At 38.7% G+C, this 18,650-nt stretch overlaps 1 protein-coding gene across 1 annotated transcript in view; it reads left to right on the forward strand.

Moving 5' to 3' along the window:
* Nucleotides 1–18,650, forward strand: part of SEL1L2 (SEL1L2 adaptor subunit of ERAD E3 ligase) — a 125,210-nt gene that overhangs the window by 89,950 nt on the left and 16,610 nt on the right. Inside the window, exons 11-16 of the mRNA XM_053671158.1 lie at nt 2,992–3,054; nt 3,516–3,603; nt 5,766–5,914; nt 7,046–7,211; nt 7,310–7,384; nt 11,782–11,954. Of these exons, the coding sequence (XP_053527133.1) occupies nt 2,992–3,054; nt 3,516–3,603; nt 5,766–5,914; nt 7,046–7,211; nt 7,310–7,384; nt 11,782–11,954 (714 nt within the window). The remainder of the gene's footprint in view (nt 1–2,991; nt 3,055–3,515; nt 3,604–5,765; nt 5,915–7,045; nt 7,212–7,309; nt 7,385–11,781; nt 11,955–18,650) is intronic.

Genomic DNA, 18,650 nt, shown 5'->3' on the forward strand with positions numbered 1-18,650 from the left:
TTGCTTGCTTGCTTATTTTATTGATTAGGTCCCACTTACAGGTGAGATCATATGATAACTGTCTTTCACCAGCTGGCTTACTTCACTTATCATAATACTCTCCAGTTCTATCCATATTGCCACAAAGGGGAGGAGCTCCTTCTTTCTTTCTGTGTAGTATTCCATTGTGTAAGTGCACCACAGTTTTCTGATCCACTCTTTTAGTGATGGGCACTTAAGCTGTTTCCAGCACTTGGCTATTGTAAATTGCATGGCTATGAACATTGGGGCATATACGTTCTTTTGAATTGGTGTTTCAGAATCCTTAGGGTATAATCTCAGCAGTGGAATTGCCAGGTCAAAAGGCAGTTCCATTTTTTGTTTTTTTGAGGAAATTCCATAGTGTTTGCCACAATAGCTTTACTAGTTTGCATTCCCACCAACAGTGTACTAGGATTCCTTTTTCTCCACAACCTCTCTGACATTTGTTTATTGATTTGTTTGTAATGGCCATTTTCACCAGTGTGGGATAGTATCTTGTTGTGGTTTTAATCTGCATTTCTCTGAAGGCTAGTGATGCTGAGCATCCTTTTATATGTCTCTGGACCCTCTGTATGTCCTCCTTGGAGAAATGTCTGTTCAGGTCCTTTGCCACTTTTTAATTAGATTGTTTGTCTTTCTGGAGTGGAGTTGTGTGAGTTCTTTATATATTTTGGAGGTCAAACCCTTGTCTGAGGTATCATTGGCAAATAGTTTCCTATTTGGTTGGTTCCTTGAAATATACACTTGTTTTTAAAGTGTAAATGCCTACAGCAGATAATGAGGACCTGCCACTACCTTTAGACAGGGCAGGTACTCTCTGGCTTGCCTCAGGCTCCACCACTCCATAAACTGGTTTAATGCACTTCTTACATTACCTGCATGGCCACTCCTGACCTGAGTGTTGTAAAAGGTATTGTTGGCCTTAAGCAGTTGAGGAGTCATCCAATCAGCCCCTGGTTTCCCAGGGATTCTCTCAGAGAAGAAAGGTAATTTGTCCCCACTATTCTAACCCTTCTCCTTCTCTCTTTTTCACTTCCCTCCTCTCATTTCTCTTCCCTTCCTTTTTTTCAACCCCTCAACGAGGGTAGTTAGAAGAAGACATTTTCAGTAGATTTTATCACATCCATTACATCAGGCCTTACTATCATTAGACCATACTATCCTAATGGTCCTATTACCACAAGTAGCTGTTCTCAGGGAGAAGAAGAAAGAAGAGAGCAGATATATACCACCTGCTTTAAACTCAGGTGCACTATCCTTACCAGTTCTTAAAATAGCTGGCCCTTTAATATTAACAGGCCCAAACTTTGGAGTCTTAAAATAGTCTTTAAACTATGCCTTCTCTAGTTATGCACTATTCCTGTATCACTGAGGGATACTCTGGCTCCATCCACATCAATTACAGTTAGGTAGTAACAAGAAATCTGGAGAATTTTCTATTAAAACTAAGGTTCCAGAGGAAATACTATAAATCAATAAAACAAACCTGCAGATATGCTGAATGAAAACTAAATGTCCAAATGTGACTCCTCACTAAGTCACAACAGGGTGAAATGCATGATGGAAGATAGAAAGAAAAAGTGATGCCCTGACTGATGTAGCTCAGTTGGCTAGACGTCATCCCACAAAGATAAAGGTCACCGGTTGATTCCTAGTCAGGGCACATGCCTGGGTTGTGGGCCCAGTCTCCAGTCAGGGTGTGTGTGTGTGAGAGACAACCAATGGATGTTTCTCTTTCACATCAATGTTTCTCTCCCTCTTTTTTTCCCTCCCTTCTCCTCTCTCTAAAAATAAATAAATAAAAATCTTTAAAACAATTTTTAAAGAAAGAAAAAGCCAATTTTCTGGTGGGGAAATTACTTTCAAGGTTTACTTCCTTTAAGGATTAATATGCTAAATATAAATATATTTGAACATGTGCAAAATGCTAAAGTGCTGAATACTCTATTCCCTAGACTATTCAGAACACAAATCAGAAAAAGAAATTGTAATTAATAATCAAATGGAAAAGAAAACATGGTGATATTATAAGGAGTCAAATTTGAATAAAGAAACATATTCCAACAATGCTTGACTATGCATAATGACTCATTAAAATTAATACTTCCTTAAATATTACTGGGCATTTGTGATCATCTTCTTTGACCAAAGCAGGTAACAAATTTCTGCATAGACATTCCCTTCAGGAAAACTTCTATATACCCTTCAAAACCTAGGTCAAATTTAACTATTTCTGACTACTCAATCCCCGCAGACTCTAGTCTCATCCAGGACTTTGAGTGTCCCTCTTCTAGTCACCCGCAATGCACTCGATCTATTTCTACTACAGGGATAACCACATTTGACATGACCACTTTAAGAGGGCCTACCTAGTGAGTTAGCCCACTAGGCAAGGATTATTGTATTCATCTTCTAACTTTTACCTTCTAAATCTGCACTATGCCTTTTATGGACTCACACACAAAGCAAGCACTAAATAGAAGCTAAATGAAAGAATGGAGAAAAGATTTGACTTTAATTTACCTTTTTTCAGCCAGAAGGAGTTATGAGCCTGGCTGGTGTGGTTTAGTGGATTCAGCACCCTACCTGCAACCCAAAGGGTGGCCAGTTGGATTTCCAGTGAGGGCACATGCCTGGGTTGAGGCCATGTCCCCAATATGGGGCACATGAGAGGCAACCACACATTGATGTTCCTCTCCCTCTCATTCTCCCTTCCTTCCCCTCCTTCTATAAATAAATAAACAAACAAACAAATAAATAAATACAATCTTTTAAAAATCTTTTTAAAAAGAGTTATGAAGGTATGAAAGAGAAACTAGACAGGGTCAGAATAACTTGCCAACTGCCTGATTAAACTGCCTTGATTAATTACCTACTGTGTAATGTCAAGTAGTTTGAATGATTTTTTCAGTCATTGTCTTTACCATTAATTCTTCTCGAGCTTTACTTGGACTTTTAAAACTGTTCTAGGGCAATGCAATTGGTCTTCATGGGCTTGGCCTTCTTTATTTTTATGGAAAAGGAGTTCCTGTGGTAAGTTAAATAATTTCTTTATCATTTGAACATAATAGAGAATAAAATGATCTAATGAAATATTTGCCAAAGAGATGTAGAACAACCTTGAGACAAGAATAGCAACCCTAATCATTACCTAAGGAATAATAATCTAATGTAATGGTAACTTTAGAAATTGTCTAACCCTGAGGACGTTTTTGATAATTTATCTTCTTAGCATAACCTATCTTTGAGTGACCTTTCCCAGTATCTGACAAAACTTACTGTCAATATAAGAAAAGACACAGTTTATATAAAAAATGAGATAATTATTTTTAGTATAATCCAATAAATAAAATGTACAATACTTCTAGTACTATTTTAATTAGCCTAAATCACATAGAGTACTATCTATACTCTTTTTAGAAAATGGAAGACAGTTGTACCATGGAGTTATACGTACACCTCTGAGTAATATAGTATAATTAATTATCTTGCAGAATTATGCCGAAGCACTTAAATATTTTCAGAAAGCTGCAGACAAAGGATGGCCCAATGCACAGTTTCAATTAGGCTTCATGTACTACTGTAAGTGCTATGAATATGATTTTTAAATCTACTCTATTTAACAAAAATCAAGGGACTCGTGTGTGGTTTAGATAGAACACTCAGATAGCAATTTGAAAAGGAATGTAAAGAAGACAGAAGGAAAGAACACCAATTGGGAGAGGAGGTACAGAGTCAGGAAGTGCACTTTTGGAAAGGTTAAGTTTGAGGTACCTTATGATATCCAATACACATACCCAGAAGAAAGTTATGAAACTCAAAAGAAACGTCGAACTTGTAAGTGTTAAGAACAGCTGAGATTTCCAAGGGAAAGGAGAGTGTGAGAAGGAGAAGCAGAGGGTCATGATTAGAAATCTGCTGATCTTTGGTGTCATATTAAAAAGATGGGCAGATATCAAAAGAAAAGCTAAAAAACATATGGTCAAAGGAGTAGGGGGGGAAGTGATCTTAAGGAACCCAAATACAGAACTTTCAAGAAAGAGTAAATGAATGAGCACCTCTGGTTCTCAATTTTCAAAGGAAGGAAGGGAAGAAAGAAGGAAGGTTAAGTATCCATGGACTTGTCAATATTGGAGATGCTAGTGAGGTCATTGGAGTGGTTGATGTAGAAGCCAGCCAGATACAGCATGTTGAAATGTGAGTGGAAAGTGAGGAAGTAGGTGAGTAAAAATTACTTTTGGAAGTGCAGCACATTTAAATTGAAGGAGAGAGATGTAATGGTAGCATGACAGGACCAAGAACCGAGAGGAAGTTGATTTTAAGATGGTGAGAGATGTGAGTATAATTTTTTACAAAGGAAAGAAAACCAATTAATAAAGGTGGTTAATGAATCATGGGAGAGATGAAATAGTTGATGAAAAAAGGTTATGGAAAAAGTTGGGTGGCTTGACATAGAGGAGAGATTTCTCATACTCAAAGATTAAGGCAGGGAGAAAAGGATGATACATATGTATATCTGAGGGACGAGGGAAAGAGACAGGTGAAGATTTCCTCAGTGATCAGTTAAAAAATTGCTTCCAAGAGCAAAGGTAGAGTGATTGGTGCAGGAGGTCTTAGAAAGCCATGGATATTTGTAATAATTTCTGTGGGGACTGTGGGGCATGGTCAAGGCAAGTACCAGGAGATATGAACAAACTTGAGTCACTGAACTAAGTCCTTCTTGTCAGAGGGTGGGTTAGAGTAACAGTAGGCTGCATCACCCAAGAGGTCAGAGGTGGCCAAAAAGTCAGCTGGCATTTTCCACAGTAGCTCAAGTCCAAGGGAGGACTTGTTCTGTACTGTCTTGGGGAGTTACCTAAGATGGCCTTATTTCTCTAGTTTATTCCAAATCATAGGCTCAGGATCTATCAGACTCATTTAAGTTTCTAGAGTAAGAGTAATAGTAATAGCTAATGCTTATTAGTCTTTATATATATTAACTCATTTAGTTATCTCAAAATGTCTAGGGGATTTCCCACAGTTTATAGGTGAGTTGTACTGTGGTTAAACTTCTTGGCCAAGATCACAGTCAAGCTGATATTCAAATCCAAGCAATCTGCCCCTGGAGCATTTGTTCATATCCACTACATGGCATGCTTCTAAAGGCTATGAAACATTGGTACTGGAGGGGAATTTAAGGACCAACTACTGAAAGCCCCTCCTTTTGCAAATGAAGTGCCTAGAGGTGCCCAACTCTCAAAGAAGAGCCAGGACCAGAGTCCCAGCTGCTGAGTGTATGTTAATTCACTGCCCCTAGCTCCAAGCCTGAATTGAGTACCAGCACAGCCTCCAAGAGCTAGGATCTGCCTGCTGCAAACTCCATAGTTATGGCTGGGAGGAGCTATACTGCTTTCCTGGTATAAAGGTATGACAAGGATAGAGAGACACATCATGCTGAGGCTTTTGGTCTTCAGAGACCACCATTTGCTCTCCTATTTATTAATTTTTATTTACTATATTGAGAAGATATTTTCATGAGACTAAGCAGTGCTTCACTTTTCTGAGTATTTTCATAAATGAAAGTTTTCATATTCTTACTTATAATCAAATTCAACCCTCCACCCCCAAAACCCTAGAACAGCTTAATTTTTGGTTGGCTTTTCCCATCCATTTAAAATAGCAGGCATCACTATGACCATTATATACAAAGATTATAATATGAAAAAAATAAACAAGGGGTGACTCAAAATGATTTAAATTTTTAGCTGGCTCTGGAGTATGGAAGGATTATAAACTTGCCTTCAGATACTTTTACTCAGCATCTCAGAGTGGACAGCCCCTTGCCATTTATTACCTGGCTGAGATGTACGCAACAGGAACAGGAGTGCTGAGATCATGCAGAACTGCTGTGGAGGTAAATGATGAGATGTTTTTAAAGTACTTTCAATTTATCATACAGAAAAAGTGATACTGCCCTGAAATTATTGATGCCTTTGATTTTATAGATATCACGTCTTTTCTTCCAGTTGACAATGTGTACCCTGACAGTTGTCAGGGGAGAAAAGCACTGATGTAACTCAGACCGGGAAATGGAGGAAGAGAAATGATCCCTCTGCTCTTGCATTTGGCTTTTCATCAGTTCAGAGCTCTCTCAGAATTCAGTTAAGGAGCTCTGTTTCAGTCTTCAATCGAATCACCAGGGCAATTTGGCACTTCTAGTGGGATTGGGCAATGCAACTTAGGAAATGAAAGGCTTGATCTAGCCTAGAAAATGTAGTTTGCTTCTTCCCCAAAAGCAGGATCCTTAAGTATTTTATGATTTGGTTGACAACTGAGAAAGTGAATTATTTCAGCCTGAGCCAGGAATGTACTTTTCAAAAGAATGCTTTTAGAATCTTAATGCCTTTCTTTTATTTATTAAATACTTCCACTGCACCAGTATAAATGCCTCCATGTTGCTATCTGGACTGTCTGAAACTCATTTCAAAAGCTGCCAGATAATAATCTATCTTTAGATTTGCTCCTTTGCCAACTCCTAATGAATTATGTATGGCTAACCTCTTTGGTTACATAAGAGCTGTTCAGCTAAGTTGACGTTTGTCCCCATAGAACTCTACACAGCTCCATCATGGTTACGTCACCTACACCCCCAGGCACTGTCTTCCCTTCATTCTCTCCTTTCCACATCAGCTAGGCCTTATAACTCCCCCTATCAGAGCAGCAGTGCGCAGGAAGGCCCTTCGTTTAAAAACAGAGGTCCACAGAGTCTTGTCCTGACAAATAGCCTCCAACTCAGGAAAATGTATTATAAAACATAAAATAAGCCTCAGGAAGTTTCAGCTCAAGACAAACAAGACCACTTATAATCTTCGTCTCCATGAAAGGTATTAATTCTTAACCCTAAATCATTTGCAAAAGCCATGCTGTAGATCAGAAATCCTTGTCTGACTGGCCAGCAGGAGCTGAGGAATGATGTCATTTATCTTTTACCTGGAATGAAGTATATTGGCTAACTAATCTATTTGATTTCTCTTCCCATATACAGCTCTATAAAGGTGTCTGTGAACTAGGCCACTGGGCTGAGAAATTCCTGGCAGCATACTTTGCCTATAAGGATGGTGATATAGATTCTTCTCTTGCTCAGTATGCACTACTTGCAGAAATGGGCTATGAAGTAGCTCAGAGCAATTCAGCATTCATTTTGGAATCTAGTAAGATAAATTAAAATTCCCTAATCATACATATTCATATGTGACTTTACTAGAGGGGCATTTTAAATCTTCCTAATGGAATGTCTCCTTTATTTTAGAAAAGGCTAAAATTATTGAAAAAGAGAAGATGTATCCGATGGCACTTCTCCTGTGGAACCGAGCTGCCATTCAAGGTATAGAACCTAGATAAATTACCTGTTCCCTGTCCACTATTATTCATCTCATTTGCTTCTGCTGAGTTCTTGGGCACATAGGCAGAGAGTTGCAGAATATCAAGTAGGTGGTATTTCACATTGTACTGATATCAGGGTTAGCCTTTGGTTACATGTCATTTCTTTTCTTTGGTATTCTCAAAGTCCTCACTTTAGCAAACCATATGAATTATTCTGTGGCTCTGTCTCTATGGCACCAGAACAGTTGTTTGAAACATGAGAGTTTTATTCAAGAAATCAATTTTCTTGGTCTGGCTTCAATCATTTGCTGACCTTTTTCTGAATTTAATTAGAAATTGGTCTATGTCTTAATGAGTTTATAAGTAAAAATATACATGGATCTAAGACTTAATTTGATTTCTTTTTTAAAATAGCACATTGATGATTACTAAAAACTTTAGATCTTGATTATAACCATTAGCATGTGACCATCAAAAAAATAAAAAAGAGTTAACTGGCCAGATCCTCTTTCCTTTCCTGGAGTTCTCATGCCCCACTTGAAGGGATCACATGTGATAAGGAATGTTAAGATAGCATTAGTGGGGAAGCTTCGCATCACTATGTCTTGTTCCATTCTTTCCCTAAAATTCTATTACTAAGAGCAGAGAGACACTGCAAAACTGTCACTGTTGGCATTTGTATATGTGAGGAACTCTCCCGCAGTAAGAGGGTAATTTTACTTCCAATTAAATTTCTTAAAATTGTCCCATGCTAAGGCCAAATCATCCTTTCTACAAGAAGTGAGTGGGATAAAAAATGATTCTCAGCTGATGCTAATACGAGGCAGAGGAAGAAGTCGCAGTGGTGCCTTCTCACCCAGTTGAGCTGGTGACATAGCAGCAAGCCATCCATGCAATTTTAGTGAGGAATTCCCTAAATCAAAAAAAGTCTATGCTTTCTAAATGCAATAAAGACCTTGTTTGGAGTGAGAAATGACACCAGTAACCTCTCAGGTATGGCAAATTAGCTCAATTGCAGCAAATACTAGTTTATTCCAAGCCAGGAAATGGTGTGGAAATTTCACCAGGGAAAAGAGCCATCGATAATGGGGGGACATTAATATTAAACAGAATTCAACAATACAATAATGTCAGGCCACTAAATATAATTATGTGTCACAAGAGAGGTCAGGCATGAATGTCCCCAAAGATGTAGCTCACTTGAGGTTAGAAAACCTAGTAATGAAAGTTCTAATCAGTCACTGGTAGTGTTTCTTTCAGCAGTTACTGTATGTGAGGAGGGTGCTGAACCATCAGGAGTCAGTCACCATCTTGTGACTGTATAATTGAAGGAAAAATCCCTATCACTGTCAAGTGACTCCTGGGAGCCTGTCAGGACCCCCACATGCCCCCAGTTAGTTCCCTAATTAGGGTGGAGCCAAATCCTCCAGAGACCGTACTTGTTCACTGCTTTCTATCCTCAGGGACTTTGGGGTTCTGCTTACTGCTCATACAGCTCAAGAATGTACAGAAGTCTTGTCCTTTTGTGTTTATGGCACAGAAGGAATCTTAGGGTCAAAAGAAGGTACCTCTGGGCAAAATTAGAGATAGAGTGGGTTTCTCCTCAGGGCTCCCAGGGCTTCTTGCCTCTCCAGGTCCCTGTAGACCCCTCTCCTGGGCATCATTTCCATAAGACCATACTGCCAGCTACCTGCACATCTGAAGCACCTGGTAAGCAAACCCTGATAACTAATATCTTGGCAGCTTAAGGACTTTATGCTCAGAAAGAGCTAAAGATGGCTCATGGCACTACATTTTAATAGAGGATTCTAGAAGATTAAAAGAACTTCAGTGCCCACAATAATCAATTCCAAAAGATTTTAGGCATTGCACTAGACCAAATGGAATCTGGAAGGAATTCTATAGCACTTCATGATATACTTCAAATCATACCACACAGGGGAGTTCCTTCTTTTCCAAGCAAGCCTAGACTGTGCTAGAGGGATTGGCCACAGCTGACATGAATGTCCTAGATGAGCATTTCCTCATCTTTCCAATTAGCATTGTCCTAGTGGGTGGAACCATGTACCCCAAAGAAACCCTTAGAGGTTATCCCTAAGAGATCTTAAAAAAAAACAAACACGGAAGTCTTGTATCATAAAATGTCATATGAAATTTTCTACTCTTGAATTTATTCATGCTTGTTGGAAACTAAGATTCTAAAGTACTTAATATCTGGGGAAAGCATTTTCTAAAATTTTTCTACCATGTGTATCCATTCATTTCACAAATACTTATCAAGTACCATTCTAGTTCTAGGACTATGCTAGTGATCCAGAGCTTACAAGTTCTCATCCTCATGAGAAAGAGAGAAACTAAACTAGTAAACATATAAAATAACTGTCATATGTGCTGTGAAGGAAATAAAATATAGAGATAAGATAGATAACTACATGATGAAGGCTGAGCAGATCCCTGAGACCAGGCGTCTGGGAGGGAAGTGACATTTGTGGTGAGGCCTGAATTATGAGAAACTAGCCACATGAAGAGTCAGAGAAATACTAAACTTGTCAGGTAGAGGGACTTGAGGAATCTTACTGCAGAGATCTTAAGGCAAAAATAAGCTAAGTGTGTTGAAGGAATATTAAGAATTGTTAAGAAGGCTAGAGCATATCAAGAAAGTGACATGAGATAAAGCTAGTCAGGGAGGTAAGGTAGTCAGAAGGTAGATGAAGCATGACTTGTAGGTTAGTTAGGTAAGGAGTCTGGATATTATTGCAAGTGCAAAATAAAGCACATGGAGGATTTAACATGGGAATGACATGATTAAATTTTACATTTTTAAAGATCATCTTGGCTGTTGTGCAGAGAAAATGTTGATACAAGAATAATTTGGAGGCTATTATAGTATTCCAAGCTTGGACTAGATGTGGAAGAGAATGCAAGAAACAAGTGTGTTTTAGAAGTAGAACCAACTTGTGGATAGATTTGGTGATGGAAATTGGGTAAAAGAATTAGAAATAATTTTTCTAGATTTATGCCCTGAACATCAGTGGTACTGGCTCTGAGATAGGGAGGAAACTGATTTTGTTTGGGGGAGGGAGTGCAGGGTGTTAAGAATCTCTTTTTTTTAATATATTTTATTAGTTATGCCATTACAGTTGTTCTATTTTTAATGTTTTATGATTCAGATCCAAGTAGAGAAGTCAATAAGATAGTTATAAGAGTCTGGGGCTTGGGAAGAGACAGAACTACAGGTATACATTCAGTAATAGTAAACACAAAGATAGCAACAGAACTAGATGAGATAATGTAGAGAAAGAGTTGAGATACAGGAGAGTAGTGGAAAGAGAAGGGGGTGGGGAGGAGATAAAAGAAGGGAGAGAAGAAAGGGGAAAATGAGTCAAATAACGAGCCTTTGATATTTCAAATTTTAGAAGTTGGGTAGAGAAGAAGTCAGGCAAGGATTAGAAAAGGGAGGCTTATGAGGCAGGAGGGAAATCAAGAAGCTGCAATGTCATGATGTCAAGAGATAAAAGTGCTTGAGAAGATAGATCTAATGACTGCAGTGCTGCTTAGAGGTCCAGTGGGCCAAGGACAGGGAAGTGGCCAATGGATCTGGCTGCATGGAGGTTATTGACAACCTTGAAAGTAGTAGTTTTATGCAAGAGGGAGCCAGATGCTAGATTGGAGTGGGTTAAAGAGTCTATCAGAGGTGAAGCTTTGGAGATGGTTAGTGTGAAAGGAATAGAAAATGGGAGTAGTTAGAAGACACTGTGGGAAATTGAAAGGATTTTTCTTCATGGAAAATACCAAGTATGTTTGAATGACTGATTGAATTGATCTAGGAAAAGGAGAAACACATGATTCAGGGGAGTAAAGATTATAAGTGAAATATGAGAATGGGAGGGGGTGGGATCCAGTTTCCCCAGAGCTGACCTACCTTCAAAACACAAAATTAGAAAATAAGATTCACAATTTTTTTATGTTTTAAGAACATTTATACCATAACATGAAAGTTACCCCACAGAGATTACTAGCAGTGAATGTTATGTTTTGTATTCCAAAAATTATATCTGATTCTGATTCTTAGATTCTGAGTATAAATTTTCACACACACACTATTCTTTGGACCCTAAGATGCACCTAGATTTTAAAGTAGGAAAATAGGGGGAAATTTTTGAAGCAAAAAAAGTGGTAAAATATTTAATGACGTAAATAACATAATATTTCACCAATGTAAATGTAAACGGAACTCAACAGCAACATTAACAACCATTACTCCTCCCAAATTTGGGGTGGGGCGATGTGTGCGGAGTGTGACTTATAGTCTGAAAAACACAGTATATTCATTAGGCTGAGTTACTAGGAAATGTATATGAATCATTTGAGTTCTTCTCTTTCTAATATTTCTATCAGGCAATGCATTTGCTAGAATAAAAGTTGGAGATTACCATTACTATGGCTACGGGACTAAGGAGGACTATCAAACAGCAGCCACACATTACAGCATTGCAGCTCACAAATACCACAACGCACAAGCCATGTTCAATCTGGCTTATATGTACGAACACGGATTAGGTGTCTCAAAGGTAATTGTGTTAGTAACTGTCCAAACCTAGTAATGGCATCTCTATTGGAAGGGAAAATTTATATAATCGTTTTGCATTTCACTGATGTCATCAAAATATAGAGGAAATAAGAAAAAGATTTAACACTTGCTAAGTCCACCCTACATGCCAACATATATTACTTACCCTAATAAGAACCCTATGAGGTAGAAATTATTTTCTCCACTTATGCTCAAGGATATAACTAATGACTAAAATATATCTAGTCTAGGCCAACTTGATTTATAAATTCATGTTTTTTCCAGAAATACTGGTGGACTCTGCCCCAACTCCCTTCTACCTGCGGGCCTTTTCCATTGATTCTAAAGCTCTCAGTACCAAGGAGAAAGTGGGAATGAGGTTAGAGGTGGATACTGAAGTGACATTAATCTAGAAATATCTTATGAAACACCCACTGTGTACATGACAGAGTGCTGAGCACTCTAAAAAGGCCCAAGAAAATAGATCTCCACCCTTCAAAGATTGCCTGTGACTTGAGGAGATGAGCCATATTCATTAAGAAAACAAGCTCACATCCCTGGTTGGTATGGCTCAGTGGACTGAGTGCTGGCTGAGAACCAAAGGGTCACCAGTTCGATTCCCAGTCAGGACTCATGGTTTGCAGGCCAGGGCCCCCAGTAGGAAGCATGTGAGTTGCAACCACATATTGATGTTTCTCTCTCTTTCTCCCTCCTTTTCCCTCTGTCTAAAAATGAATAAATAAAATCTTAAGAAAAAAAAAAGAAAACAAGCTCACAAAACAAGGAACTATGGGGTAAATAAATCTCTTAGACAGTAAGCATAATTAGTTAGAAAATGGCTTTGGATCTGATAGAGTGAGAAATGTATTAAATATCAATAATGACAATAGTCAGGTATTGGTTTATTATATATATCTTTTAAATCACACAATCACTCAATGAGATAAGTTCTGTAAATGTCTTCAATGTATCCATCAAGCAACCAAAGTACAGAAAGGTTCAGTCACATGGCCAAGTTTTCAGAACTTACCAGTAGCAGTGTCAGAATTTGAATCCAGGACTGTCTGACCCCATGTTTTGGGGGGAAAGAGTTGGTCTTGCGTTGAGTCATTCTTGGTGCTAAAGAACAAGTTTCACTTCAGTGTTTATATTTTGGGCTGCGTTTCTAGATCCAAATAAAGAGGGATTATCAAATTTTCTATGCTTTTTTTTTTTTTAATGCTGTCTTTTTTCTTCCAGTTGTGCTAATATTTGAGAATTAGTGGCAGGGAATTTCCTATCTGACAACTGCTAATGGTTCACATTGCAACCCAGGGTGTCTTATTCAGGTCCTGAAAATCAAGTGGTGAAGATCCCTGCTTTCCTGTACTCCGCTGTGGCTTGTTTTTTGGCTGATCACTTTTCATCAGCCCCAGACCCTAAGCAGTGGAAAAAAATGTCAACTCCAAACCCAGTGTATTTTCCCCATTCCTAGCAACTGCAAGCTTCCTGTGTTTATAAAATTTGGAAAGTGGGAGGTAATGGGTTTGGATTGTATACCTATATCAGATGATTCTTTAGATATAACTTAGCCACACCCAGTTCCCCTCCAACTGTCATCACATCTGTAAAACAGGATGGTGAAACCTGTCTTGCCCCAGGCTTCAATAAGCCTTTGTGAAAGGACTTTGTAGCTAATGTGTGTGTGGAATGACTGGTATTTAGATCAGAAGAGAATGTAAGTGACTGCTACTGTAAGGCTGAAAAAGATTAAAGCTTTTGTTCAGCTTTCTCCAAGGAAAGCATAACAATGGTAAAAGGATCATTGTTTGTATAAAAGATAAAAGTGACCCCACCCCATAGATTAAAATCAAATTAACTCTCCAACCCCCCTGTGATTCAAGAAGGACTCAGGACACTGTCAGCTATGCCAGAGAGGACACTCCCTGCTGGCACCATCTGGCCAGCTGTGTCAGAGGGTCTGCTTTTCCTCTTTGGAGTCACCACTGATGGCTCTCCTAGACACTTTCTTCACAATGTCTGATAGCAGTTGTCAAGACATATATTTCATACCTTTAGAAAAACTTTTGAAATTTCTTTCTCACCACATTTCTGTTCTTTTCTGTCAAGATTTCTGTTTTATCATGGGTAGTTAGTTCATTCTGATCAGTCTCTCAGACGCAGACATACATATTTTCTACAGAAAGTCTCTACATGTAAAAAAAGAAATACCACACATGCATGGGTGCACACAGGCACGCATGCACACACAGGGGCTGCACTTAACCTCAGACCTGGATATGAGAATCTTATATTTAGTTAATGAGGGGCCATTGCTCTTTGTCTTTATTAATTTTTTTGTTTAAAATTAGAAAATAATAATCAAGTATGCAGGTGCCAAGTGTATTAATTTTGTCATCTCGCAGTCAAGTTAACAAGGAGATAACACCTTCTCTAATTCTTAAATGAATATCTCAAAATGAACAAGCCCAAACTTTGTTCCTAGTGATGGTTAATGAAAGCAAAACAATTAGAACAAGTTTTCCCAGCACTTAAATCATCCAGTAATTAAGCATTTCTTCAGCAAGACACCTCACAATCCTCTTTATTAGTTAATCCCTGTGCAACCAGTGGGAAAGATGAGCATAATATTATCACTAGGATTTCTCTGACCATCACAAAGTACATAGAGTAGAATCAGGTTTTATAAATTCTGTATTTAAGCCCTCTAGGAGAAGAAAGTGAAATACAAATCAACTCATCATTAATGTAAAAATACAGGTCATCGTTAATCCTCTACTTTTAGAGAGAACACTGGGATTAGGGAGATGTAGGAGCGTTATCCTCATAGCTTTACTGAGGACATGTTGCTCCTCACTTTTGGACTTCTGATTAAGCTCAATAAGTTTTTGTCTTAAACTGTGACCCAGAACTGACTATACCAATGTTCTGAGAACAAAAAATAACTACCTGGGGAAAAATTAGGAGATGACCTCCCAATTCTAAATTTAGAAATTCTAGATTCTATATATAATTCTATATTCATTGCGTAAGCTGTTATGAAACTCTCAATACTTGATTCAGAAGTACTTCAGAAATATTTTTTAAATGATTTTTTAATTTGTCCTTTTACTTTTAGGTTAATAGAGGGCACAATAGAAGATTCTGGGCTGATGGTTACACTTGAATATTTGCTTTTTAAAAATTCTGTATTAGAATTTACCAGAAAACACAGCAAAAAAAAAGCTATTCACTAACATGAATAATTTCACAAAGTTAATATTGAGTGAAAGAAATCAGACACAACTGAGAACACACTATGATTCCATTTAGATAAAACAAAAAGATAGTCAAAATCAATCTATGATGTTAAATGTTGGAAGTGTTCACATCTAGAAAGGTGAGAGCAAGTAGAGTTTCAAAGGATGCATGAGAGAGGTTTGGGGGTTTCATATTTTTAAGATATATTTTATTGATTGTTATTAGAGTGGTCCTATTTTTTTTACCCCTTTTATTCCCCTTCACCCTCCACCCCCCTTCCACCATCATTCCCCACCCCCACCCCTTAGTTCGCATCCATGCATAATACATATAAGTTCTTTGGCTTCTCCATTTCTCATACTATTAACTTCCCCCTGTCTATTTTGTACCTACCATTTATGCTTCTTATTCACTGTACCTTTTCCTCCATTCTCCTGGCCTCCCTTCTGATAACCCTCTATGTGATCTATATTTCTTTGATTCTGTTCCTGTTCTAGTTGCTTTCTTAGTTTGTGTTTGTTTTTGCATTATTTTTGTGTTTGTTTTTGCGTTCAGTTTGCGTTTGTTTTTACATTGATAGCTGTAAGTTTCTTGTCATTTTACTGTTCATAGTTTTGATCTTCTTTTGTTTCTTAGATCAGTCCCTTTAACATTTCATATAATAAGGGCTCTATGATAATGAACTCCTTTAACTTGACCTTATCTGGGAAGCACTTTATTTGCCCTTCCATTTTAAGTGATAGCTTTGCTGAACAGAGTAGTCTTGGATGCAGGTCCTTGCCTTTCATGACTTTGAATATTTCTTTCCAATCCCTTCTTGCCTGTAACATTTCTTTTGAGGAATTATTTCTTTTGAGAAACCTTTCTTTTGAGAAAGCTCATAGTCTTATGGGAACTCCTCTACAGGTAACTCTTTCCTTTTCTCTTGCTGCTTTTCAGATTCTCTCCTTATCTTTAATCTTGTGTAATGTAATTATGATGTGCCTTGGTGTGTGCTTCCTTGGGTGCAACTTCTTGAAACTCTCTGAGCTTCCTGGACTTCCCGGAAGTCTATTTCCTTTGCCAGATTGGGGAAGTTCTCCTTCATTATTTTTTAAAATAAGTTTTCAACTTCTTGCTCTTCCTCTCCTTCTTCTGGCACCCCTATGATTCGGATGTTGGAATGTTTAAAGTTGTCCTGGAAGTTCCTAAGCCTATCCTCATTTTTTTTGAATTCTTGTTTCTTCATTCTGTTCTGGATGAATCTTTATTTCTTCCTTCTGGTAGAAGAAAGAAGGAATCTTTGTGTTTACTATTACTGAATGTATACCTGTAGTTATGCCTCTTCCCAAGCCCCTTTGATTTGCTTCCTGGTTTCCTTCCCCTCACTGTTGGTTCCTTGTACATTTTTCTTTATTTCACTTTGTATAGTCACTACTTCCTCTATTTTGCAACCATACTCAACCATTTCTGTGAGCATCCTGATTACCAGTGTTTGGAACTGTGCATCTGATAGGTTAGCTATCTCTTCATCATTTAGTTTTATTTTTTCTGGAGCTTTGATGTGTTCCTTCATTTGGGCCATATTTCTTTGTCTAGGCACACCTGTTAGGTAGTAAGGGGCGGAGCCTTACATATTGGCCAGGTCAGGGCAACCCACGTCACTGCATTTTGGCACTCCACGTGGAGGAGGGGTCCAAGAGGGTACAATGCTGCTTGCTCAGCTCTCAACAGGCTTTAAGTCACTTTCCATGCTATTGGCAAGCAAATTGGGCCCTTCAGGTGATGAGTCCCAGGCGGGTGGTTTTGTGTACCTTCTAGGACCCTGTGGGTCTCTCCAACAAACTCTCTTGTGAGGCTGAGAGTTTCTTCTGCTGGTGCAACTTCCACAGATTTTTATAGTCAGAGGTTGAGGCTTTACTTCCCAGGCTGGAACCCTGGGTTGAATGGTCTGTCTCACTCCCCAGTTGCTCCTCCTGGTTTATCTCCATGCATACGTGGGACTACCTGGTCCACCAGCTGCCACCCCACCTACCCACGTCCTTCAGCCACCACCTTGCTGCATGTCCTCTCCACCCTGGCTGCTCGTCTCTGCCCCTTCTACCAGTCAGACTTCCATACAGTTTGATTTTCTGGCACTTCTGGTTATTTTTTTAAATTTGTTGTCCTTCTTTTGGTCATGCAAGGAAGCAAAGTGTATCTACCTATGCCTCTGTCTTGCCCAGAAGTCAAGAAGTACTTAAGAAATACAACCAAGAACAAAACCTATTGCCTATGCCCTTCTACCCATTCCTTCTGTCCATATACTGGTTCAGGTCCAAATTTCTATTTGCATAGGTTTGTTGTAAAGGCTTTTCAGGGGTATCCTTTCCACATTTTTAAATATGAGGCAGGGATAGCCCTGTCCACTAATTACTTGTGACGCCCAATCCACAGGGAGGCCCTGCTTCTGGGATGTGTCTCCTAATCACAATCTACATTTCCAGGCTCGCTTCACATCCATGTTTGTAGTTCTTACTGAAGGAATAGAAGTAAAAGTGAAGATGTCATTTCTGGACTAATGCTGAAGCAGAAGACACAGAGGCTTTAAGAAATGGCAGAACCAGATGCTAGAAGGAGCTTGGGCTCCTCCTCAATTTTCACATAAATAAAATTCTCCACCAAACTGGAACACTGCTGGGGGAGAACCCCAAAAGTCTAAATTCAGGATCAATTCTGAAGAATGGACATGTAGCCTTATTCAAATTCAAAAGAACTATAACAGGAGAAACTTACATACATGGGCAAGGCATCTGCTCCCAGTGGTGGCGGGCCAGGACAGGGTCTCTTTTTTATAGGGGGTTAACAGTAAAATCATATGGTGGGTAGTCATGTAGACCATCAGAAAGAAGAATGCGTGTTAACAGAGAACATCAGGAAGTTATTATACTCTACACATTCATTACCCTTTCTGGGGCATGACATTTCTGTTTTCTGGAGAGTCAGCCAAACCTGAGGCTACAAAGAGTTAACTGTCCAACATTTCCCAGATGCCTTGGCTGCTGGAGCCATATTGCATCTCAGTAAGTTCCCTTACAAACACTCACGTGGAATGATGAGTGTGTTAAGCCACTGCAATTTGGGAAGGGGAGTTATTTGTTACAGATATAATATTACTTTAGTTAATCCATGTATAATCCATCTGACAAAGCACTATCAGATTATTCTTGGTAACTCTGGTACTATTATCCCTCCACCTTACCCTCCCCCAAAAACATGCACACACACACACAAATATATATGCAAGAAAACACAAAAATAAAGAAAACTTATTTACTTTTAATTGCCAAATGAAGTCCAGACTTCTTACCCTGGCACTTCATTCCCTGTAAATCTTCTAAACTACTTTTCCTCCACACCAAAAGAGCTTGAACTAAACCCTCTAGACCTTCGGTCTTATCACTCCATTTGCTAGAATCACCTTCTCCCACAGTTTTGC

Source organism: Artibeus jamaicensis, unplaced genomic scaffold (assembly GCF_021234435.1).
Source record: "Artibeus jamaicensis isolate MK-2021 breed Jamaican fruit bat unplaced genomic scaffold, CSHL_Jam_final contig_685, whole genome shotgun sequence".
NCBI classification, from domain to species: domain Eukaryota; kingdom Metazoa; phylum Chordata; class Mammalia; order Chiroptera; family Phyllostomidae; genus Artibeus; species Artibeus jamaicensis.